The following is a 26,048-nucleotide window of genomic DNA, read 5'->3' on the forward strand; positions in this document are numbered from 1 at the left end:
TTACACAATAGCAAATTTATTCCAATGACTAGTCAACCTATTTAACAACTATATACAAAACAAACCTTAGTTTTAAGTTACTATTCTGTAATGTATGGTGTTTGCTGTCGTTTCCGACCAAACGACCACTGAATACGAACTTGTGTTTAGCCTATGAACATGATTAAGTGGGTTGTAAGATCGCTTGAAATACATTGCCACGACGAGTTCGAGGTGATACCGTACAAAATCCTCTTTATGGCGGTTAACTCAAAATGCATGCGGTGTATAAAACGTTTTTATATAACTAGGGTAAGAAAGAAGCAACATCCTTATAGTAATATAATAATATACTATGTTAATTTATATCCTGATTTGTGGTCCAAAAGGCTGCACTGTAATATGAACTGTTACCAAAAATCATTTTCAGTTGAAAAATGAACGCTAGTTTGCTAAACTAATATTTTACATAAGGGAATTTCGGGTATACGAAGCGATTTAAATGATGACGATTGTAATTCTTGGACTTTGCTAACAAAACGTTATTCTCCTTAAAGAATTATAACACAGTTCTCTTGGCGGTTATCGCAATTATCTTAGCATAAAACGAAGTTTTGGGCTACTTTATCATTAATTTAGTTTGCTTTGTATATTTTTGAAGCTCTTAACTTGCCGCATACTTACTTGAATATAGTCTGTTGTCTCCTTCAATCTGATACAAAACCAATGTCGATATATAATAGTCTGATGTCTGCGCTATTCCGTTCTCATTTGCAAGAATTCCTGGATGAAATAAGGTGTCAGTAATCGCAAACTCGTACCATGAAAGGTTATCTCTCAATAACGAACTCTAATGATCTGATTGGAGCCCCGTGTCATAGTATTCAGTCCTAATTTGAAGGATTCTTAGGCAAAATGAAAAGCTTTCGTACGTAGGCCTAATGACAGTCCATAAACGCTGCTTATCATTCAACATAGCTTAGTTGTGATTATTATTAAAGGAGCTTCGTCACGATTTGCGTGCCTAAAAAACTTAAGCCTAAATTTCTGAAGTTTGTCGTTTGCAATCCGCATTAATCTTCTACATCCTTAACCACCCTTGTTCCTTTATGGCTTATTATTATCTGTTAGATGTTTTTCTATCTTAGTAAACTATTATTTTCAGGTTTCCTTAAATTAAAAGGTACTTTAGTACCTGGCCAAAATATCTCCATGATTGAGCTCCTTTAAACTATAATATGTTGATTTTAGTTGGGCTGCAAGGCATAATTCTGGTAGAAGAGTCAAGGTATCTGTTTGTATTAGTATGCGTTCCCTCTTGCTTGCCAATTTCAGTGTAGATGCTTGTAATACAGGTCATGGACTGATATGGACAGAGTAATCCCTCAGTTACATATGGGCTTAGTCAAGGCGAATTTTGTAAGCGTTTTCAAGTCTATGCGCATGATGAGGTGATCACATGCAAGGTTGCCGAGGATATTTAACTTTCTACCTCGTGAGTGTACATGTGTCTTCTTAGATCAACTTTGCGCATGAACGATACGCCACATTCGTCACACGAGAAAGGCTGAAATCCTTTGTGCTTCCGACAGTGCGTGATCAGATTGGACGACTGACTGAACGACTTGCCGCAAAAGCTGCACTGGTGGGGCTTCTCTCCCGTGTGGATGTAGGTATGCTTCTTCATGTCAGACTTCTGGTGAAACCTCTTGCCACAGAACTGACACTCAAACGGGCGCGTGTCCGAGTGGATCAGCATGTGAGTTGATAACGTCGACGAGCGCTTGAAGCTTTTACCGCATGCCTTGCACTGGAATGGTTTCTTGTTCGAATGCACGATCATATGCTGCTTCAGGCTGATCGAATTGTTGAAAACTTTCTCGCAGACCTGACAGCAATACAGCTGCCTTTTTTTTTCAGAACCAGTAGCCTTGGATTTGTCGTCTTTTTCAGCCTTTTCTGTTCCAGGCCTAATTACACAATTCATCTGTTGCTGACCATTTTCCTTCTGGAATTCATCGTCCGTTTGAGTGTTTCGTTTGCCAACAGCTCCTGCGTTTGGCATCAGGACATTGTAGTATCGATACGCCCCGGCTGCAGACGGTTGATTCTGAAGCCGTCTCACTTCTGCCCACTGCTGCATCCAGCGAGCAAATGCTTCTGATCCCGCGTTGTAAGATTGTTGACGGAAGTTCCAAAGGGGGAACTGTGGAGCCTTCCAGAACGGACCTTGGAGTCCTTTGGGGGAGGGAGAAGGGAATGTTGAAAGTAATCTCAGTCCTGTTTCCAATGGCATACCTTGAAAATAATGAAGAAACAAATGAATGATTGAATGAATGTATGTGTGAATGAATGAATGAATGAATGAATGAATGAATGAATGAATGAATGAACGAACGAACGAACGAACGAATCAATGAATGAATGAATGAATGAATGGCTGAATGACTGCCTGCCTGCCTGCCTGCCTGCCTGACTGACTGACTGACTGACTGACTGACTGACTGACTGAATGACTGACTGAATGAATGAATGAATGAATGAATGAATGGATGGATGGATAGACGGATGGATGAATCATAGAATTATATATTTGAATGATCAATTATAGATAAACAAATAAATCAAAACAAATTTGACACATTGTTTTAAGCAGACTCTAAATATAACTTTGGGGAGAAACTAGTACCTGAGCATATCGTATTGTATTCCATATCGAACCTTACTGACGGATGAACAAATTCAAACTGAAAACTTCACAGCTATATGTTTTTCTTTTGGCAACTCTTTACAGCTTCAAAGATACCTTACATTTGAATAGAATCGAAGCGGTAGCCGTTAAATTAATTTAAGAAAGGAAGCTCTCTTGATGCATGCATAGGATTATAATCTGAAATTTGGTGTTATAGCACGAGAAGGATATGTAAAAGGCGAGAGGCTAGAGTAATCCCATCGTTTAACAATGATTTTTTTGAATTTCCTTGTGGATTTCAAACTAGATTTGATACAATTTTCCTTCCTTCATGCTGGAGGAAGATTTAGTAAGTGAAAGAGAAGATATTGAAAGCAATCATTTCCTCTTGGTGTTTGCAATCCCCATTGAAAGAAAGCGAAGAAAGCAGTCAAGTTTCTCTCACCAGTGGAATAAAAGGGTGATCTGTTCTGCAGCTGGTAACTATTCACATCATGACCAATGTCTTTGTTTGAACTTGACTCTTGACACGTGGTTTCCTCTTCTTCCACATCGTGTGAATTCTCGTCACTGCTACTTTCATCTAGAATAGGAAAAATGGAATGTAAGACGTTACTGTTCAGAAGAGTAGCCGATGTCAATTGTAACCCTAATAGGACGTCTGGAGGTTCCGAAGTAATTCTTCACCAGAAAAAAAAAATATTTGAGTGGTAACTGAAACTAAAACACCGAAAAATCGGTCGGCTTGGCATTATAATAACCAAAACGATGAAATTCAAAAAAATCCGACCTCGGTTTGCGTTGTGAACGTTGTAAGCTTTCTTCAAGACTCTTTACTGAACTGTTCCGACTTCTGTTTGAAATGTAGGAATTTTGGCTTGTTGCCCTGCTTGGAGTTTTATGCCAAACTTACAGCCTTTGAAATAATGAAAGCAACGGCTGACCAAGTTATTATCGATCACTCAGATTATAAAATTTTCAGTATACACTTTGTGTTGTCATAACCTGCATGCTTGCTTTGTATCGACATTTTCGGGAGAAGTCAGGTGTTGGTGTCTCATGTTTAAGGATAAAATGGTGCTTCGAGCTTAGAAATTGATGAACTCGCCATTTTGATTCTGATTTAGCCTGTACTTGAACCCTCTTTGTAACTCGGGTGTTGATCCTGATTCTCTGGCCTAACACAGAGGCACAAATGAGTAATGTAGAACCATACGCAACTGAGCATTCTGACAGGGTAATAAGACTCTAACGAATTGTCAAACATCATATCTAGGAAGAAAGATTTACTAAAAAATTGTTTCCGGGGACATCAGGCTGACAGTTAACGCTGTCTTTGTTAGCATGACGCGAAAAACAAGGAATACTGTTACTTTCCCTTTTGATGAGGTGCTAGCAGACTCCTTGGCTTACTCTTTAAAAGTTTGTTCACATGTCTCCACTTGTCTTCTGTCCGAGAATATACATGCACGTGGGCATATAGAGGCACGGCGAAGTTAAAGTGCTTTGGCCAAGAAAATATCGCAACCCTTAAGCCCAACCAGCTTTCCAACCCGGTGATCAGAAGTCTAGCAGAATATTACGTCCGAGCGCATCCGACTCAAGAAGAGAGCAACAACTGAAAGCTGTTGTGGTTTAGTATCGAAGGAACCATAAAAGAATTTAGAGAAAACGTAAGCACTTTCGAAATTCCTTCATAACGAAGGACCTTTCAGGAAAGAAACATTTCATATTTCATCTGCATTTCTCAGCAAAACTAGTTGAAACTCTTCGAAAAGCAGCTAAACTACTTCCTAAGAAAGGTTTCCCAAACAATTTTAGTCAGCTATGGCTACAAATCATTTTTTGGCAAGAGTGTCATTAAATTATCATCAAGGACAAACGAAAACGTTGGCGAAATATGAGAGCGTTTATGCACCAGTTCCTACAACACTCGAGTTGCGCCCCTGTAGCAGGTGCCATTTAACCTCAGGTAAAGAGCTGTCAATAAACTGACTACTGCTAAACTTACCAAATATCTAAACTTTACAGAACGGAGCAATTTCGTTCATTAAATGTCGATGGATTTTGGAATTTTGTTCTTGTGTGACTATGTAAAAACTGGGTATGGCGAAAATGGTTGATTTAGTCGGTCAAGAGAGACTTGGGAGAAAGGTATGTAAAGTGCTACTGAGTTATCAACTCCGGAGCCACGTTATACGACTGTTTATCATAACGATATTTTAAAATGTTTTATAGGCCACCAAGTTGGGCATATTTTGGAATAAAAAACTGTCAGTTGAGTTTGGTAATTTCAAATGAAATTTCTGTTTCAAATCAGCAGAAAAAGTTTCCCACTCACAAGTCGAAGACTGAAAATTCTATTTAGAATACAACCAAGCAGCGAAACGAAAGAAGGAAATGGCACTGTCCATCTAGAAATAAAACTTTTAAGCTTATATCTTATAGTTTCAGAACTCAAATTCGTTCTTTAAAAATGTCGTTTAAAACTTGAAGAAATGTAAAGAACGCAACACGCAAAGAAGATTGAGTGAGATATCCTCTGGATGTGTACGTTTAAAAGATTTATGAAATCGGCGAAATTTCCGTCAGAGACAGGGTGCAATGCCGGTAAAATAATGATTTGGTCTCATTTGATTAAGTTACTCTTCGCAGTTTCATTCTTTTCTCAAACAAAACGGAGCTGAGGTAAATACTCCAGAACGGCTTTTGTCGTGATTTATATTCTATTTCTAAAAGGGCCCGATGGAAAGAGCCCGATCGTTAACGTGCTTTTAATTGTATCGCTAGAGTCAAAAGCAAACTTTGAGTTTAGATTCACTAGTAAAATGTTGGAGTTGAAAATTTACTCTCAAATGCCCTGGTAAGTCGTCTTGGTCCTTTTCAAATTCGCTATTGTTTAAAAGTTATTAAACTCCTTACCGGTTTGGGGTTGAACAGTATTGTTTTTTTCCTGATATTTCCAGGGAAAGTTCAGTCCTATTCTTGCGACAAAATGTTTGCTTCTATTATGATTTTTTCCCGCAGGAATAAAATCTTATCAAGTTTTCCAGTTTAAACAGCGCTAAACGCCCAGATTGTAAACGTGTTTACGTGAAATCTACTTGCTAGGTATGAAATATTATAAATTAGTCCAACAACTCATAAACTGCATAGATAATCGGTTGTATCCAACTTGCGACAGTCTCCAACTTACGACGTTTAGTACTTATCGAGTCCAATATATTCGCTCTGATTTTCCGTGATTTGAAGACGGTATTCATTGCCATATGTGGGTTGAGTTTGTTGGTGGCTCTCGCCTTGCTCCGAGGGTTTTTCTCAGGGTTCTCCGGTTTTTCGTCCCTCCAAAAAAACTAAACATCTCCTAATTCCAATTCGAACAGGATAGAGGACCCGAATGAAAACCAGGTAAGGCTGATGTGGCTTCCTCTCTCAATATTGTAATTTGTAAAGCGAGAAGAGAAACGACTTCTACTAGATTTTAGTTTAAACCTGGAAGCCACCCAATGTTCTCCCTACAGATTACGCACCTTTTCAAAGTGTACAAAAAATGAAAAATCACATACCAGCTCGGCCAGCTTTATCTTTGTGCTCAAATCCGGCATCTTCGGTCTCTAATGTCGAAGAAAGATTCGGTTTTATAAGAAAAGATTTCGGCATTGCTTAACGAAGCTGCTCCTGAGGGTCGAAACTGAAGGGAAGTGGTCAAGGGAATGCTTGCTAGGGAGTGGTTCAGCGACACTATCAGTGTTTTCAATCACACGACGTCACATAATTAGGCAGAACTAGAGCTTACGACAACATAAACAGCTTATGACTCCATAAGAAAAGCTATAGGGGAACATTCAGATAAAACCTTGACCTTGAACTAGAAAATAATAAAAAGAAGTAACTATACGACAGTGTACCTGATTCGGAGATCGTTTTTGGTAGAATGAAATAGCGCGAGAACATTGATGCCTTCAAGACAAGCCAATCTAGTTCAAGCTGCCGAGGGGAAGAGGTCCGCATTAGAACTTGTTGTCTGCATGCTGTTATATAGATCAAGTCGATGAGAAAGTGAAATATCATAGTTTATTAAACTTGTGAGGGCTATTAAGCGTTGAGTTTATTAACATGTTCAATGTCTCAATCTGTTTCTATAAATCTATTTGAATGTGAGTGGTTTTCACGCATTTTGAAAATCTTTCAGACGCCTTTCTAACGTACATGTCAAAATTAGGAAACGGCTGATTAAAAACGAGAACCTGAAATTCTTATTCAAAAAGTCTGAGAGTAGCAATTTTATTGATTAAAATGTCACACCTTAAAATTATATTCATTGCATAAGTTGTTGTCTTCAGGAACAGAGTAAATGACTGAAGTCATATAAGGATGAAGTTATGAAGCGTTTAGTTTTGGGCGTCACCCACTTTTGTACGCTAAGCACTTTCCCAGAGGGAGAAAAATGTTCCAAAATACTTGTCGAAGACACGAAGACAGAATTTTTAAATTCGAAATCAGGAAAACGAAACACTAAGAAGTTGGCTTTAGAAATTTAAATCAGGGAGACAAATACTGGAACTATTGTAGGCGAAATATTGCTAAACTGTTTATCGCACGGTTAAATAAACCTTTTATTTTCAATTTTCTTTTGGGAAGGAGAAGAACGAAAACAATACCCGGTGGAGGTTATCTGAGTCTAAATATTTTATTTATTAACGTATTACTCGAGAGAAAACGCATGTTATTCCTGCAGAGATCCACTATGCATATCAAAAGACCCAACTGAGCTGCTCAAGGCAGAATTTTGCCATTTATTCAATAGCTTGAAGTGCTCTTTTTTTCATCAACTGTTAAATTCTGATAAAACGTAGAAGAAATTTTTTTGTGAGTGATGTCGTTAAATTTACACAAAGAAAATGCTTGCCTCGTTAATTATTCTCTCCTCTCGACCAAAATTTTATTAGCAAGGCCAGGTCAGTTAAGCTTAAGTTTCTAGAGCAGCGTGCTCCTTTTGTAAAATGACAAACCCTATAAAACTATAGAAATATGTCTCCATTATCACACATTTACACAAAAAAATCAGCTCCAAAGACTGGACTCGTTTAGATTTTTCATGATTTACTGGAAAGGTTTCAAATTGTGCCATCGCCCACGTCTGAACAGGTGCTGGACGGAATTGAATTTCCTCGCTCTTGTTTGTTTACGGATTTAACACACGCAGTGCATAATAAAAATTTGAAAAAAAAAACAAATCACTGATCTTGGCAAAGGTCTTAAAAAACGTTCCTTTTTTCGCGAGAGAGCTTGTAAGGAGCAATTGTCTGTTTATTTACAAAAATCGATAGAAAGCTTCAATTTTAGGCCTTTCTTAGAAACATGTCTCAGAAGACGTATGATTAAGTCTAATATATTTTGAGAAAAACGTCATGACTGAACTCGAGGTTTCTGTACTTAAAGCGTGTGATTTTATTCACTCGAAAAGCAATCGCTAGTTAAGCGCAAGAATAAAAATCCTGCCCCTAATTTTTCTTACGTTTACTGCTATATTTTGCACACCTAGCAAATTAAAAGTCATCATTAATTTTGTATCAGATTCCAGTGCTTTCTTTCCTCCAACCTACACGAAATTTGGAGAAAACGACGCGATTAAATGAACATTACAATCCTGGTGCAGTGGTCCTGAATACAGTCTTACAAGAAAATATGTTTAGTAAAATGTATATTTTGAAGTTTTGAAATCCAAAATGAAAATCTAAATGAAACCTGATTGAGAGCAGCGTCATGTTGTATAATGGCAGCCAGCCAATATACCACTTTTAGTCAGTAAAAGCTTTTAATACTAGCCTACTGCAGGTGTAATCAATAGATTCTTAATAGATAGAACCACACAAAAGCGTTGTTAACAAAGGGCAAACTCCGAATAGGGAGTGACAATTTTTCTCAGTCGTCAATATTAGATAGTTTTTCTATTAGTCACAGTGAGAATTTTGGGGGACATAAAAAGACGTCCAATGCAATTTACCACGTAAAAATACTCTAAATAGAAACTGATCAAGGTAACAAAGATGCACATGTAGATTATGTACCGAGCGTTTTGATAAAAATGCAAGGAGAAAATAGTTTCAGCCCAAGCTAGCCCATGCATAATACAGAGCACACCCCATAGACAGTCAATTGTCATGCAAGGCTAGTGCGCACTGCAAACATGGGTGTAATGAAGTTAATATCATTTGACAGACTAATAAATGGCGAAGAAGGCGATTGAATTATTGCAATTTTAGGTTTTCAGTCAGTTTAGAGATGAGTTAGAACGTAAATACACGTTTACCACTTCATTTGCACGCCTTAGAAGTAATCATAATAGGAATAGTTTCTAGCTAGTACCCCGCTGGTATTGAGTAATCATGAGTGAAGATCACAATAAAAGCGAGGCCTGCTAGCCGACTTCATTGAACTGAATTCAGCTGAAAAGCAATAATGTCTAATAACTCAGAAGAGAGCATTCACCACAACCACACTAACCCCAAGGAGCTTATTCATCGCTTTTTCTTCACTTTTGACAGTTGTTGACGTAACAAGTTTTAAGAGAAAGTTTTTCCTTCCTTTTAGTAGTTTCCTAACAGATCGCTCAAGACAGCTTGAATCAAGCATGCAAAATTTATTTCACACCTCGTTGAAATGTTCTTTTACTTTGTATATCCAAATAACGGGAAATATAATTTTGTCTAATGTAGACCTTGATCAAATATCTGGCATCGTTTGCTTAAACGTGCAGTTACAAACATACTGATTGAATTCGATGATTTTAATAACATTTTCCCACCTTTTTTTGCCTGAAATTTAACTAGTTGTTTGACAAAAAAAGTCAATTAGAAACATATAAGTTCAAATTCTGTGTAAATTTCTAAGCGTTTTGTAAGGTCCTGTTTATGAACTAAGATCACTAATGCACTCTTCTTTATATAACAATATACTTTATAAGAATATCGATGCTGAAATTTGCGAAATTTTAAGAATATTTTAAGAATAAACCTGAGGCTGAGATTTTGAAAAGAACATAATTTTGTGTGTTGAAATTTACAAATGCAATACAATTAAGACTTATATCAGTGTTTTTCACTAAACCCAAGAAAATTTCTTCCTCTCCCTAAACGGTCAAACTAGCTAAAAAACAACAAAAACAGCACTGGTTTTATGATCGATGCTAATAACATTCCTACAAGAAGTTGTGTGAGCCATATCAGGTTTTATTGCCTACAGTCTGGCTCCAAAATTACTTCAACGCCATCAAAATCATGATAGGACAGATAATCTAACGATATTTCGGCATAGCCCACTTTCTATTACTTTAATCTAAGAATATTCCCAAGAATATTTTCAGCCCGAAATCGGCAGAAATATAAGAATGTTCAGCTTGGGCCGGGAAAACAATAGTCTTATTAAAAAAGAGTGTAACTACACACTACATGTCAACTTTATAAAAGCTATTAGTTGTCATCTCATGACACGAGGAATTCTTTGCTTTCTCTTTTAATTTAGCTGTGGATAAACAAGCCCGAGATATCCCGGTTTGTAAGTTAAATTGCAATCAAAGTTGAACTAAGGATGAATATTCTAAAATGGCTAAAAAAAGTAATTAGCAAAATCTGTACAAACAGTGAAGGCTAAATGTTTTTCATTAGTCCGGTGTGACGACAAATATTCGATTTAATGCCGGTGTGTTGGACCTGAATCTCATACGTGCAATGCTCTGCCAATTTCAAGTTTAAAGGTTGACGTGTTTTTGTCATGTTCGGTTATAAAATATCGACTATAAATCGTTTGGTTTGATGCTTGAAATTCCAAATAGTGGCATCTGGATGATATATTACGGCGTCTAATTGTATTTCTACAAATCACTAGCCCTTGATAGTAGCGCTTAACAGCTTAAAAGCTAACCGAACTCAAATTGCCTAAAAGGCTTGTTATCGACTCGTATTGATATTCCTGTTTTTGATGCACGACCATGGCATTGCGCCCAAACTTAAGTAGCGTTGCTTCAAGACACGTTCATTTAAATTCATGCATAGACATATTTCTGTTCGGAAATTTTTTCTGCTGGAAAATAAAGACACGATTCAATAATTCACCGTTACTACTCGGAGCAGAACCGTACACCTTCAATTTGCTAGGATCATATCCGGTTTGAAGAGTCTTAGCAAAGATTCGCACCCCGGGTGTTTTTCAAAAGGATTCACTCAACTTTCTGCCAAGGATACGAATCTAATACTGATTAGCTTTTCAGGGATTTACAATTCCCCTTGCATTTAATTCAGAAATGTAAAATTTGAAACAGATGCCTAACAAGCAAATATACTGAAAATCATCCAGTCAGAAAACAGGGCAATAATTTATTAGGTGTGGCCGTGTCAGCAAAAGAAAAAAAAAACCTCTTAAGGTTGCGCAATTGTTTTAAAAGGTCCATTTTTAACCAGAGAGCAGGTTCCCTATTCAGCCGACTAAATGGGGTTTTCTTCTGAGCCACCCAATAACTGCACATTACGCCAGCGTTGTATTCTAGATGGGGCAGAACTAGTCTTTAGAAATTACCATGACACAACATAAAGCTTGTTAAGAAACTCCAAACATCTGAGCTCCCGATACACATCCCGTCTGCTTGAATTCGAATTTAAAGACTCCGAAATACAACTAATTCAGGTTTCCTCTGTTTAATTAACTTTGAAAGCACACCGGGTAAACTATGCTGGAATTCAATTTAGATATGACGCTTCGAACATTTTATTGAACGCGCGAATCAGATTTTAATTCAATAACAAAAATGCTTGAAAATTGGTGATTTTGCACGGATTTGCAGCGTCCAAAAGAACTTCTTTAAAACTTGAAGATTTGCACTTCTTTGGAAAATCGTAGCACTTAAGAGGGGTTTAAAAGCGATTGGAACGTAAAGAGAACGTAGGCGGAGAAAAATCTCAAACACGATAATCAACATTTTGCCACCGGCCGACAGTAAACACTAAGTTTTGGCCGTAAAATCAAAAGAAATGTTTAGCTTCTTGCTGATTTCGACAATGTATATTCTTGCACACATAGAAAGTATTTTTTGATGTAAATAGCGGAAATCATTTTAACGAAAAATGTTTGCTTGATGAAAAGAAAGCTAGCAAGCCAAATTGAAACGACATATTCTGTTCCAGAGTTGGAAAATGCAACATTCAGTCACGCGCTCTATCTAGAACAAGTTGAAGTGTTTAGGTCTCGGGAATTGAAAGATTAGCTAAAAGAATAAGCAAATCCAGGGAAATACTAATAACTATCATTAAATACCTTCGGAGTCCATGTTTGTATCGGACTCTGCAGAATCACAGTCATCTTTGGAAGTTTCTTGTAGCGCAATCTCGTCTTCATCATTTTTTGTCGCGGGTAATCCGCTAGGTTCACCTTTTAGCGAGGAGGAATTTTGTTTTCCTACAATACCAGACAAAACAAAAATAGGCACATTATTTGAAAACCAGTTCAGTCCCAGATAATGTATTTCCGTAGACTACGAGGTAAATCAACTGAGGATCAGAGTCGAAGAGAATTTTTTGAAAATTCATCTCTGAATTACAACACGAATCACTCATGTGTGATACAGGCAATCGCAAAATATGCTCTGAAATAAGGACAAAAATTGGAATCTTTGACGCGTAGCAATGGCGGGTACCGGGAAAAGTTAAATGGAATTGTGCAAACCATAACAAAGAAAGCCCGGGTGAAAATCACAACCAGGTATTTACCTTGTTCATTTCTTGTCTCAACACCCTGGTGCGAAACATCGCTGGAAACTGCAGTGGGCTTCGTGCGCACAAGAAAAGCTCTTGGCATTTTGATTTTTCTTCGTTTCTTGCTCTAATAAGGGTGGCCGTGTAGGTCCTCGGGTATTAACGGTACGTGCTGAAGAGAACAGGTCGTGCAATACGTGGGTTGTTTATCCACTCGTGAAATCTTTGCCGTAAATATTTGATACAAAGGAAGATTGAACTTCACAGCCTAGGCTAGCACCCTTAAGGCAGGTGTTTTGAGCTTGCAAATGGTCCAAGATGTAGTGCGGTTTCGTCCAATCCCACCTGCTTGATAACTACGCGCTTGGAAAGCTTGTAAATTGAGTTACCATTTACTTAAACACCGCGCGCGCACTACGGAGACACGTTCTGAAGGGTTCCTGGCTAGAGAACAGAAGTCTACGCCCATATGACTAGTGATGACCAGGGATATGTCCCATTGTAGCCGTATTTCGATTTTTCAATATCAAACAGTGCTTGTTTGTTTTGCTTGACTATAAATATGCTCTTGCGCGAGCTCCATTGTTGTGCAAATCCCGGGCGCGCAAAATGGCGCGCGCTCTTCATTATTTATTAAGCAGCACTTTTAGAATGGGAAAGCTAAACCGCGAATCTCGCAACCCGAGAACACGGATAATAACTTGCACTTTCATTGTTTACTTTTGAGACAGGCTTTATTCCATAAAGATTTAATAGCTAAAGATTATTAGAGTCTGTTTCTAGTGAGTGACGCCAGTGAAACCGAAGAAACTATTTTCATGTTTGATCATGTTATTATATTGCTCCTTCGGTCATCTGTTTAGGATTTAACGAAACAACATTGACAATTTTCCGTTAAATGATAGAATGTTTATTTTTATTCTTTAATACGCGGATGCGATACCCAGTAATTGATAACTAACTTTTACGCGTGTTTATCTCAATCAAAATGAATTTCACGAGCCAGTCTCTGTGCCCACCTGATGCGGATGTTGTCACGTAGTTTGTTAAATAAATTTGAACTAGAACTGTTGAATTATATTACATAATCGGATTCAAGTCACATCCCTTGATTTAACCATCCGCTGAACAGGTGGAGAAATCTGAATGATGGGCGCGTGCGAGTGCGCCAGGGCGGACATTTAAGGCAGCAGGTCGACTGAACAGAGATTGTAAACCTTAGTCGTTTGAGTTAGCACTGTAGTTGGGTCAACACGGTTTTATCGACTGGCTTCTGTTTATGAAGTTCTTAGCCTGGCCAGGATGTGTACACATACCGAACAAACTGTACAATAAGCTTGTTATTAACTCTGTTTGTGGTATATTTGCCCCGCTGAAAGCTCATTACGAAAAGCTGGGTACGTGGACTCAAACCCCGCCAGTCCTAAATTCCTAGTTACGTATACATAGTAAAAAAATCAGTTCAGCCAGGTTGCTTCAGTTGTTAAAATAAACGTTCAGAATTATATTCGAAATTATGTCACAATGTTTCTGAAAAAAAATCTTTTTGCATTTTCATCAACGCACGTATTATAGGACTGGGTGACAATAAATCACGTGACGGTCGGATATTGTCAGTGGGCTCTAATGATTAATGTTGCGAAAGTTTAGACAATGTCAGCACATCTTCCGCTCTTATGCCACGATATCGAGGGAATATTGAGTGACTCGTTCTCTCATGTCGCTATTGCTTTTTATTTACTTTCAATCACAAAATCCTCCCTCAGCAGAGTGTGTTTTCTTACCATAAGAGGCACTCAAAGAGAATATTGTTCTGGTGAGGCATATTTCATAAGGATGGGGTACAACCGGACACAGTTGGCCACTAATTTCCGAAGTAAAATAAACAAGTTTTAGATTTATGCTTTTATTAGTTATACAAGTTATCTGGAACATAATTGGTACACGCTTTCAAATAGTTAAGCGCTTCTCAGATAAGCAAATATTTATTGGTAACTACTCTAGTTGTTGTCAGAAACTGTGCACTCTGCAGAGATTAAATTTCTCTCTGTCTTTGTCGAAATTTTTGTTCAAAGTTTTCAAAATAAGCGGAATTTGCTACAATTGTTTATGTACTTTTTGCTCATGCGACTATTTCATAATATAACGTGTTACATTCTTATCAGAATGCGACTAGGTCTTAGCTTAGTTACATTGTTGAGAAATTTAATTCTTCGTATCTCTTGAACCCTTCTTCCAACTTGCAAAGTTGCTAGGGCTGATTGTCTCACGCGACAGGCTTACGACAAGTCTACAATACAGATTGTTTCGTGTAAATCAAAACTTCAATTCGCTTGCGCCTGCCGTACACAACACAAAAATGTCGTTGGATTTTGAACCATGTTTTAAAACCTTGGCTTACGAAAATGGTGGCAACTCAAACTATGTTTGAGATAGCCTGTTTAGCAGACGTTTCCTTTCCATTTTCCAGCGAGCGAGCGAGCGAGCGCGCCTGGGATGGGCAAAAAGGGAGAGAAGTGAGTGGAGAGGACAAGGGAAGTCGTATACAATTCTACACCAAGGGGCTCACTTCTCCAACGACGAGCAGGGTAGCTCGAGCATTGGGGCAGTGTCAGCGACTCGTTGCATGTATCTAAGGAGTATTGTTAATTTGGTGACGTGGACATGAGTACCGTCGGATCAAAACAAAACTCTCCGTACGCCTTACGGTTGCTATGACAACTGATCCGGTGAACGTGACTGTGCCTCCTTAAGTCTACTTTGCGGTAGAATGCTCTACCACATGTCTGACAGGCAAACGGTTTGAATCCCAGGTGTTTACGGCTGTGAGTGATGAGATTGGAAGACTGACTAAAACACTTTCCACACTGGCGACACTTGTGGGGCTTCTCTCCTGTGTGCACGAGCATGTGTTTCTTCATGTCCGACTTCTGGTGAAATCGTTTGCCGCAATAATCGCAAGAAAATGGCCTGATGTCGGCGTGAATCAGCATATGCGTGGACAGGGTCGAGGAACGCTTGAAATGTTTACCACAAGTCTTGCACTCGAATATCTTAACAGTAGTGTGCGTCTTCCTGTGTTGTGCAAGGCTGACGTAATGACTGAATGTCTTTCCGCACGTGGCGCAGCCGTACGGGCGGCTACCCGCGTGTGAGCGCCTCACGTGTACCTCCAAGCCGTGTGGTGTGCAGAATATTTTCTGACAGGTGTTGCACGTGAACGTGTCATGAGAGTTGCTTTGCTCCAGCTCGTTTTCATGCTGCGCTTTCATGGTCTTTTCGAAATGTTCATCTTTCTTGCTGAAAGTTGTTTTCATGTCTTTTGTAGAAGGTTTTCGTTCTGGAAGATTATTGCTTTTAAAACTGGGCTCGTTTAAAATCACTGAGGCACTGCGTTCTGTCACCCAATGTTTCTTTGACTCTTGAATAAGAAAGGGCAAGTGGCTTTCTTCAGGAACTAACTCTGTGAAGACACAGTGTAGATATACGTTACATATGCGTACTAGCTAAACGAACCAGACAAAAGTGTTAGCACGATTTCCACTTCTTTCTCATGTCACAATGTTAACTTCCCACCACAACAAAATTTCCTAAAATGACAGCTATGAGAGATCCGTTCCAACCATGAGGAGGGAGTACGCTAAACTAATGTTTCACGCTCTAAAAATTGATATTTTCACGGTTTTATTATTAAGTTAAGTAAAACACTGCGCTGTGGCTAATAATAATAAGGAGCAAGTTCAAGCACAGGATTCGAATATCAACTTGACGTTTCCGATAAGACCGATAATCCTACTGCACGAAACAGGCAGTCATCATTTGATTCCAAACGAAAATAAGATAACTTACTTGACTTGTCTCACGCAAGCCTACCACATGATATTTAAGTTATATTGTTCTTGTTCACGTACTCCCCTACAGTGTAAATCTCGGTAATATTATTTCCCATCTAAGGCATCCAATCAGTCTTTTCGCTTTTTTTTTTATTAATTCACTGATTATCATGATTTAACAACCATATGACGCAGTTACGCTTAAAATATCTTAAAATTCCAAGAAATAACTCTGGACTTAATTTGATTTAAATTTGGCTTCCCTGGTGGGCCTCTCACCAATCTCCAGTCGCTTAAAAATGATGAAAAATTAAAAAAAAACACTCTGTCAACCCGTCAACATCTCCGAAACAGAACCGACGATTTGAAACACACAAATAAGCCCCAGCAAGTGGAATCATTGAATGAACATCAGTGACTGTCCAATGAACAGACTAAGATCTACCGAAAGGTATAAATAAGCTGAAAAAATTTTTTTAGCCCATTTTCTGTTACTAAACGTAGCTTAAAGTGAGGCAATTTTCTAAGATTTTCACTTTAAGATTGTGCTGTATTGGGCAAAACAACTTTGAACAAAAAAAATGCCTCAAGGCAAATCCTTCATCGCTTTTCTGTTTTAACACGTCTCTTCAATTTCCTTTCGAACTTTACTAGAGGAATCGTTAAAACATCAATTGGCATGATATCAGCTTCAGGAGAAAAAAGAACTTCCACTGATCAAAAGGAATTGTTGGATCGGAAAAACAAGGCGTCGGCGAAGAAGGATAAAAATGGTAAACAAATTTCAAGGGAGTTACACCAAAGACTGGTTCACGCACCTTAGACCAGATTTCGAAGTTAATTGTAAGATGATCAACATTTCTTATCACGAAATCGGAACGCATTCGTTCAGCGCCAAAATTTGTAAATTTATTCCATTCATTTTTCCTGAGGCCATGGGCTGGCATTTCCGCGACTTCCGATTGTAAAGTGGAATAATCAGACGAGTATTTTCCGTGTAGAGGAACATCGTTTTCCTAGTATGCCTAATAATGCGCAGGAACATTGATAAAAAGTAAACAGGGATTCATGTGCCTTCCTATGCCAGACAAAGCTGAACGCGAGTGATATTTTTCAAAATAAATAGTTTCAAAACTGACTGATTTTTGGAAGCAAACTCCGGAAAAGTAAAGTTGACAGCTAAGAAGTAGTCTTTCATGTTTGATATGAGCTTTACTTAAAAGTCACAGCTGAATTGGTACGTGTTGCTGTCCAATTGTTTATCTAACGATGCCTCGTGTACCACTGTTTAGATACTCTGGAGACAGAAGCTAAACAATTCTGTCACATCTTATAAATGCTCCTTCCGATTTCCTTCAACTTTTGCTACGCGACTTATGATACTTTCTTGTCAGACTAGCTTGTTTTGCCAATAGTTCAACCGGTTAACGTCTTTAGACTTAATTAAACAATGCTTCTTCGAACTGGGGTCACGTAAGGTACAGATTTCGTTGTTTCTTCAGGCCCTTCATGTCTTAAAAACCGAATTCTTCCTAAAACAGATGATCAAAGTTTAAAATGAAAGTTTGAAGTTTGTTTTTTATCGTGATTTCTTTCAGTCGTCGCACGAAAACGATAATGGTGTTGTTATCTTCTAGCAAACAAAATCGACGAAATTTCCTCTGCATTGTTGGATCTTAAAGACAGTGCAATCTTTACCAAACAGGAACTGATTTCTCGCAGATTTTGTCGCAGCGATTTAAGCAACTTCGACAGAGTGTCGCTGATAAAATGCAACTAACAATGTGCATATTGGCAACGCCTTAATGCGGTTTGATTCTTAACTCTTCCGAAATTAAGATCTATTAATGTGAACGAGCACGTTTCGAAACTCGTGCGTAATATCGCAGCATTGATGAAGCAAATTTGCGATTGAATAATTCCCGGAGATTGAATGAATAGAGCAGGTGAAATGAAACGTATGCTTCCTCTTTAATCACTGGCTATTTACTCAGTGAAGTTAACTCATTATGTAGATTAACTTCATTGAAAAGTAAATTCAACGAAATCCAATCTTTGAATCTGTTGCCGAATATCTCAGTTCTCTTTCTTGCCCAAGAAGGGCCACAAAAAAATTGTTTTCATCTTCATGAGGGTCACATGTTCTATACAAACCAAGTTCACATAATATTAGCAGGTAAATATCGCGCTTATATTGCCCTCCTGCCGATTAAAATCTTCAATAGCACCGGAACGCTTCCTACAGCGCCAGGGCAAATACTAAATCAGAATTTTCTTTATGAAGCCAGCCATTGTCCTACAAATAAGAGTCACTTTTCACCTTTCTTCCCTGTTTTGTTTGCTTAAGCGCCGATTGACTGAGGAAAATCTCATATCCGGACTTAATACAAATGAGCTTTTTGAGTGAACGTTCAAAACTGTGATTTTGCAGGAAATCAAATTTTCAAAGGAAATCAAATTTCTTCAGTTCTCTCGGTCGGGTGTAAACCAAACATGAGACAAATGCAAAAAAGAAATACCAAAAGTTTAGAAAGCAAAGCAATGAATTATTAAATGCACCGAAAAGAAAGAAAAAAAAGAAACCATATATTTATCCTGATCTGTACGTGTAGTTTTTTTTCTGTCGAATTTCTTGTGGAAAAGTTTTCGTTTTACTTCTTAGTTGCAAATAGGTTGCTTAGTCTTAAACACGAATTTTATGAAAATTCTACACCGTCCGTATTTTGAAATAAAAATGTTTAAAGAAATAAGTAAATAGAGGCTGAACAAGTTACTCTGCAATGATTCGAAACGCAGCAACTATACAATCACGGCATTATTAGTCTTTTTCGTTTTGTTTTTTCCTTGAAAATCATGCCAAATTCAGCACATTAAATAACTATTTTATGAGAGCAGTAAATATCCTCTTCAATGTAACGAATTAAAACCGTCCTTAGCCCGCCCAGAAAATGGAAAAATACGGTATTGCGTTTGTTAATTTTAAAGTAGCCTTGCCAAATCCGCGCCCGGAGAAGACATCTTTTTTCCGGCCATAGCAAAATCAATGCTTAAATGATCACCAATGTACGCAAGATAACAAGATGATGTATTCTCTAACCTGGAGGCGCGCTTTCAGTGACATCCGCGTGTCCCTTACGGACTCGAACAAGGAAAGATTTCGGCATGATGTGATAAGAGCCCAAAACCTTAGGGTACAGTTGTTCGCTTGATTTTGTTCTGTTATGCTCCTCGTTGGCGATCGTGCAAACTGCAGAAATTTTGGCTGCTCGATGTGTTGACCTTGCGAGCCCTTGACTGAGTTTGAAGGCTGCTTCAAGCTGGCTATCAAATTTATTTCAATCAACCTGGGAGAACAAATGTTACAGTAATTACACATATCAGCTGAACGCCTCCTGTTTTTTTATACACAGGCTTGAGTTGACTTCTGTTGTCCTATTGGTTCTCCCATCGCGGATTGTCCCATGTTAATGAACTCGTCGCAACTGATTTGTGACTTATTTGGTAAAGAGAGGAAATTGAAAGCCAACTTGATTATAAAGATTAGCAACAAAGTGAGCTCAATTGTGATTAAAATTTTCGTCCAGCAAACTTCTTTAAACAAACGTCGTTTTGGAACCAAGCATTGCCTGCACGTTGGTAGCACGGGTTCGCGTGCTGTAAATTACTTCGGACAACTCCACGCTTAATAAGTCAAATTTCTAACAGAAAACAAAGTACATTGCTTAAGGTATTCTGTTGACTTCAGAGTGTAATTTTAAAATTGGATTAAGGGTATGATTTTAATGAAACTTGTTAAATGGAGGCTGAAGAGAGTGACCCTTGCAGCTGAACTAAATGTAATTATATTGCAATATCAATCCTGGTTTTATTCTTTAATTTTTTGGTTTTGTTTCATTTCTTGTGGTGTGAAAATGATATCTGTGAGCTGTAAAGGAGACCGAACAACTGAATGTTAATATTTCTTAATATTTTCAACAATGATTCAGCTTTTCTCCGTACGAGTCAGTTTACTTTAGAGAAACAAAAAGAAAAGACAAACACACCAAAATGGGAGAGATTTACAATAAATAGCTTTCTCAGTTCAAATTTGTCACGCCAAGCGAATAAAAGATTTGCAACACCTTTTTACCCAAGTAGATTTAATTTATCTTTCTAGCTTACATACCAACAAGAAATTTAATTGTTTCATTAAAACCATTAGTTTTATCAGCACTTCGAGAACGTGCCAGTTTTTATCAGATAAAAAAATGAGTTCATGAAAGCGAGATAAATTTAATTCATAATTTCTATTTTGCGACGGTGATGAATTGAAACGCCGCGAGGGAAAGTCAATTAAAATGATGGAATGGTCAGATCTGCGAGCACCGCTTTGTTAAAATAATTCTTGTGTTAATCGCGAAGGATGTTTTTATGATCTGTCGCGTCACTCATCCAGACTAGTATTGATATAGGTAATGAATCTGTGAGCAGAATATCTGTGATACGTACAAACATCACTTTCTCTTTGTTCAGAGTTGCTTTCCGCGCTATTTAACTGACGTACCGCGTGAATCAGTGATTAAGTGATTTATTTTTGCTTTTAAACCCTTGCTGAGTTAACTTAAAAATTCATGCGACGGTTTTGAATGCGGCATTCATAAAAAAAAATTCTCTGCTTTTTTAATTTTTTGACGATTAATTCTGAAGTCTAATTACGAAAGGGAATTGGGTGCGGTAGAAGTAAACAAGGTGCAAAAAATGCCTTCTTATTTCGTGAAAAGAAATTCAAGAAAAAGAAATTCATAACCCAATGTACGTTTTTACCAGTATTGTAAATAAATAGTAAGAATGAAGGAGAATAAAATCAGCTTTTGATTAATTATTTGTATCGAGATTTTTTGTGACCGCTCGTGCAGTTTGTTTTGTTTCATTTTTGATACTATCATTTCGGGTACTTTATTACTTTGTAGAGCGAAAATGACCACAGTAAGCCATGACTATGACGCATTAGTCCCAAAATATATTTTAATCATTATTTGAGGGAACAGGGAGGGCTGGAATCCTTAGCTCTCAATCTGCAAAAGTTTCTCTTCACAAGACCAATATTCGACCAAGCAGAAAAGGTGATGCGGTGGAGAAAGAAAACTATTCAGTTGATTACCAAAGCGATCCATTAAGATTTTTGGCTGGGGACTCAAAGGGATAAAAAGAATCCAGTTTTGTTTTTCCTTTCGCGATGAAAGAATATAAAACTTTAAGCGACATTGAATTAAACAAAATTAAATCATTATTTACTTACTAATTGAATCAGTATCAAATCAATTAAATTGCATTAGTGCAGAATCGTTTGGTTTTTGAAAAGCTGAATGAACAATTAAATCCGGTATGCGATCATCTGTTTTTACGGACCTTGGTTTCTACATCATAACTATTGTTTTTTCTTCGAATTCAGAAAGAACACTTTTAGACAAATATTGTACTGTTCATTGCAGTTAAGAATTTATTTTATTTGTGGTTTAAGTAATTTCTGTATGCCGACATATTTTCTCTTTTAAACGGGGGATTCTTATTTCAAATTTTACGTTTCTCTTGTCAATCTCCCTGATTAAATCAACCTTATTTTAGAGCAGGTTTTTTAAAGCAATGATTCAGAGCTTTTTAATATGGCAGCGCCATTTGGGGAAGCACGTTGTGGGAATAAAGTAAGTGAGAGGATGTACCCAAGGTTTCAGTTCAATAAGCTGAGTAGATCAAAACCTGTTGAACAGGATCTTGAATTCACCGCCACCTACTGTCCATTATATGTAGATGATATAATTACAGTACTACCGTGTGGCACGAAATTTTTGCGGTTCTAATTTTTTGCGATTCTTTCGGTTTTTTCCCGCGATCCGCAAAAATAGTTCCCGCAAATTTTGTTTCCGCAAAAAATTTACTCCAGTGGCGAAATTATACATAAAAACCTCATATGTAGAATCTAGTTGATGCCAGTTATGTAAAACGTCTCTTTAAATAAAACGATGAAATTGTCCACGGTACACTACAGGTGTAGCTGCTAAAAAGTTTACAGAAAAAGGATCGTTTGAAGGTACTATCAGCCACACTTGGCAAGACGTTATTTGTAATAGAGCGACTGATTACCGTGTAGTGTAATAAAAAACACGCCGAATAAACAGCAAATAAACGCGACTTTCTGAAAATCGCAAAAATTGATACCCAACTCGAAAAACGAGTCCTTCGCATTCGCAAAAATTAGCTCCCGCAAAATACAAAAATATCGCCGATCCGCAAAATTAAACTCCCACAAACATTTCGTGCCACACGGTTCTCTAAACCAAAACACAGTGGTCCAAGGTCACTGATGCAAACAACTGAAAACATAACCTGCGAATAATCAAAGAGGCGTTGTTACATTGCTTGCAATGCATGACGAGCATTACGTGAAGATAACGCATGCGCAGGAAGCGGGGCGGGAAGTGGAATTCGCAAGATGTTGTCTTCTGGTCCTCAGAGCTCCTTTTAGTCAGGAGCGCGACCTCTGGAGTCGAGCATAAAAAAGTCGGGAACTGGGAGAAATATAGGAGAAAATTTTGTTTTTTACTCTAGAAATAGCATAAAAAGGGTGATCTTTAATGGTAACAACAACAAACATCTAAAGAGCTTGTGAAACTTAGGTAACTTGAGAAATTTTTTGGCTCTTTGGGTGTATTTTTCGAGGAGAAATTGGCTAGGTGGCAAAAGGGCTAATGAGCTCATACATTCTTTGTAAAGTTTTGAGAAGTTTAACGCCGCTTCACAGAAAAAGTATTCAACACATCGGGCTCAAATTACTTGGGACAGTTAATCGTGCTGTGCCCTTTCAATATTCAGAGCTAATATTTTGTAACTCCATCAGAAACTTTATCGCTTATGCTAATGAAGCAAATATTGTGAACAAAGATTCATCGAACATAGGCTCTAGGGTTTTAACGTAATCTTTGCCATGGCAACCACACAAGCAACGTTAGGCGCAATCAAAGTTGAAAAAGAAAAACTTTCATGTGCTATATTAAACACAAAGAATTTGAACACTATGTGAACCATTTTACCCGAATTATTGTGTTGCGTTTTAAGTCTATAGAGTTCAGTAGGACGCCAACGGTTTTGCGGTTTTGCCAATGTATGTGAGAATGAAAGAATTCATAAATGCGACGCTCGGGGGTTGTTTTAACCAACTTAATTACTGCATCTTGTGATGTGATGACTAAAAAATGGAAGCGTATTATTTTCAAAAGCGTCATAATGTGATAATGAGATTTACAGAAAATAAAAGTCCAACAAACAGTATTATTCTATCCGTCTGTGTGCGTAACACACCTCAACATTCGCGCAGAATAAATAGTTCAAACATGTTTAAATTTTTCCAGATGAATTTTTTGACAAGTTAACGGTCTATTTGTCTGTCTGTTATTTTGCTTCTGTTATGTTATGTCTTGTTCCAGATGACTTGCGTATTTCTTAAGTGGTCATGTAACGGGTCTTTTTGTTCTGGTCTAGTGTTGTTTCTGCTGGCGACGCATTGATGCCGAAGATGATGTTTTTAACATCTTTATTCTATTATGTTTTTGTGTCTTATAAATTTTTCTCGAAGAATCTTTTCGCATCTTTGAATAACGGTCTTAGTGAAGGATAAACTGAGCTTTCGCGCGTAAAACAATAGTTTTTCTTTATCCTATTATTTCCTACATTTTCCAGATGAAGAGTCTTTTGTCAAGTCCAGACAACAAACTCTTTGCGTCTCTGCCAATAAAATGGGACTCAAAAAAGGGCATCTTTTTAACTATTGTCTTCTGAATATACATGTTTATTAAACAGCTTTAAAAGCTTGATGAAAACGTTATATACTTACAAGGTATCAGCCTATAACCCTGAGCGAATGTTTACCGACAGAGTCATTTTTTTAAAGGCTTTCACGTGTGCAAATGGCTCGATAGCCAATGAAAATTGACGAAGCAGAAACCTCTCAAAAACGTGCACTTATTCTGTCGCGTCACTGCCACCGGATATGAATGAAGGCGATCGTTTAATTTTCTACTCCTGTATTTACTTAATTCTAATCAATTGCTTTCGAAAACCATTGCCGGATGAAGTTTTTCCTAGCTACCGGACGGATATTTGAATAGATTTGTTAAATTCGGCGGTTCTGAGCGCCTATCTCTTTGTACTAAAAGAAGCCGGCTAAAATATCTGTTGATTCTTAATGCTAGCAAATTATACGATTTAAAGACGACCTTTGGTTCCAACGGTCTTGAGTCTAGTTGAAAACCATACTTAAATAACACTCGAGAGCGTCTCCGTTACAGGCCGTTAGGTGTACCCAAGAGCCTTTATATAAGACGTAAACAGACTCCACGATTCTCAAACGTTGTATTGACGCCCAGCAAGAACGTGCAACGCTCATAAAGAAAACGTAGCAGATATTACAGACGACTTCCACGATGAACAACATTCTTCTTATTGCTTTCCTTTGCCTGTTGCTTGGAATTTCTTTTCAAGGTGTAGAAATGCGACGGATGCCCTACTTAGAATGGAACTCGCGCGGTTTGCCCATGCAGTGGAAAAAGAGATCATCCACCAACAGCCACCGGAGCAAGATATATAGCGACTTTTATAGAAGGTAGCTAAATTTGTCAAACGTTTTCTGTTTCAATGTCGGTACATCGGTACACTTCGGGTACTTTGTGAAAGGTTCAGGGTCAGTTAAAAATTTTTAGACAGTGAACTGATTGTCGTGTCAACTTTGCCTAACAGTAATAAAAAAACGTATCGGAATTCTTGCTTCAGACATAAAGAAAGAAACAATCTTTCTCTGGCCAAAATACGGGAACTAACTTATAACTGTATTAGGATCAATCTCTCGATTACAGAGGTGCGCTCGGTATGGCCTTACAGTGTGTACGAATATAGGGACTGGTAAATTAACCTTACAAATGAAACAAACAAACAGTTATTCTAAAAAAAAAGTCCTGAAATTCTGCATTTTAATAATATACTGATACGAGTCAGGCCCAAATTAATCAAGTTGTCCAAATTAAACGCCTAGACAGCCCACTATTGTGCAAAAAATCGAAATGACTTGGTAACAAAGTTATTCACAACAATATTCTGGGTTGGGTCCTACCCCCGGAGAGGAACGAACCCCATCCCCCTTCAAACTGAAGTTAGAAAGAAATATAGCGATCACTCCCTTATAGACCTACAGGAGTACAACATGTGGTCCTATCTCATCGTCTAACTGATAACAACAATGTCAAAAGTTATAGCAAACCCCATTCAATGGCAAAACCCTCATCGCCCTGGGGGCAATGACTAATTGAAAGATTCTAAAAAAAAAAGTCGCAAGTACTTGATCGTTGTACATTTCCTTTATCTTTCTTGCCAGTTCTAGACCCTACAGCTTGGACGCGGATGAAGACCAGCAGAATGATTTTCCACCTGACTTTCCTCGTCCGGGGAAAAGAACTGTGCATCCATAATAATGTTTGGAAGTAGAGATATACCTCTGCGGTTCAGAAAGAACCTCTGATGGCTTTTAGTACATAAGTTGACGTGCATGGTGTAATGTCACATACAGTCATTGCTCTTGCATTTTTTGGCACTTGTGTGTTATATAGTTATTTCGTCTGCACTCCCGATTTCGTTGATTTGACTGGATTGATTAGAAAAAAAAAAAGGCCTTCCGTTCCTCTTTAGTTCGATTCCTCGATAACTCGGAACACTGGGATTAACTTCACTTTCTGTTAAAATAAACTGTAAATTCAATAAAAATGCGTCAAGCTA

At 37.9% G+C, this 26,048-nt stretch overlaps 2 protein-coding genes and 1 long non-coding RNA gene across 6 annotated transcripts; 1 reads left to right on the forward strand and 2 right to left on the reverse strand.

The window, feature by feature from the left end:
- LOC110064619 (uncharacterized) lies at nucleotides 1-13,037 on the reverse strand. Of its 2 annotated transcripts, XM_089275534.1 has the most exons (5): nucleotides 12,433-13,037; nucleotides 11,981-12,121; nucleotides 6,238-6,285; nucleotides 3,117-3,254; nucleotides 1-2,277 (listed from the first exon to the last, which is right to left on the reverse strand). In XM_089275534.1, exons 1-5 carry the CDS (start codon nucleotides 12,518-12,520, stop codon nucleotides 1,460-1,462), a joined length of 1,233 nt encoding a protein of 410 aa, XP_089131660.1. In that variant the 5' UTR covers nucleotides 12,521-13,037; the 3' UTR covers nucleotides 1-1,459. The 2 variants fall into 2 exon arrangements, with proteins under 2 accessions (XP_089131660.1, XP_020627348.2); XM_020771689.2 differs by lacking the exon at nucleotides 6,238-6,285 and having other exon boundaries at nucleotides 12,433-13,035.
- LOC110064622 (uncharacterized) lies at nucleotides 4,632-26,048 on the forward strand. Of its 3 annotated transcripts, XR_016202601.1 has the most exons (4): nucleotides 4,632-4,825; nucleotides 5,699-5,782; nucleotides 24,765-24,885; nucleotides 25,651-26,048. It is a non-coding gene; the product is annotated as an uncharacterized LOC110064622 (long non-coding RNA). The 3 variants fall into 3 exon arrangements; XR_002298346.2 differs by lacking the exon at nucleotides 5,699-5,782 and having other exon boundaries at nucleotides 4,638-4,825; XR_002298345.2 differs by lacking the exons at nucleotides 4,632-4,825; nucleotides 5,699-5,782 and having other exon boundaries at nucleotides 21,779-24,885.
- LOC110064620 (uncharacterized) lies at nucleotides 14,308-19,711 on the reverse strand. The gene is made up of 2 exons (XM_020771691.2): nucleotides 19,348-19,711; nucleotides 14,308-15,880 (listed from the first exon to the last, which is right to left on the reverse strand). The coding sequence occupies exons 1-2, from the start codon at nucleotides 19,412-19,414 to the stop codon at nucleotides 15,063-15,065; spliced, it is 885 nt and encodes a 294-aa protein (XP_020627350.2). The 5' UTR covers nucleotides 19,415-19,711; the 3' UTR covers nucleotides 14,308-15,062.

This window comes from Orbicella faveolata, unplaced genomic scaffold, assembly GCF_042242905.1.
Source record: "Orbicella faveolata isolate gen_17 unplaced genomic scaffold, um_ofav_v1 contig_36, whole genome shotgun sequence".
Classification (NCBI taxonomy): domain Eukaryota; kingdom Metazoa; phylum Cnidaria; class Anthozoa; order Scleractinia; family Merulinidae; genus Orbicella; species Orbicella faveolata.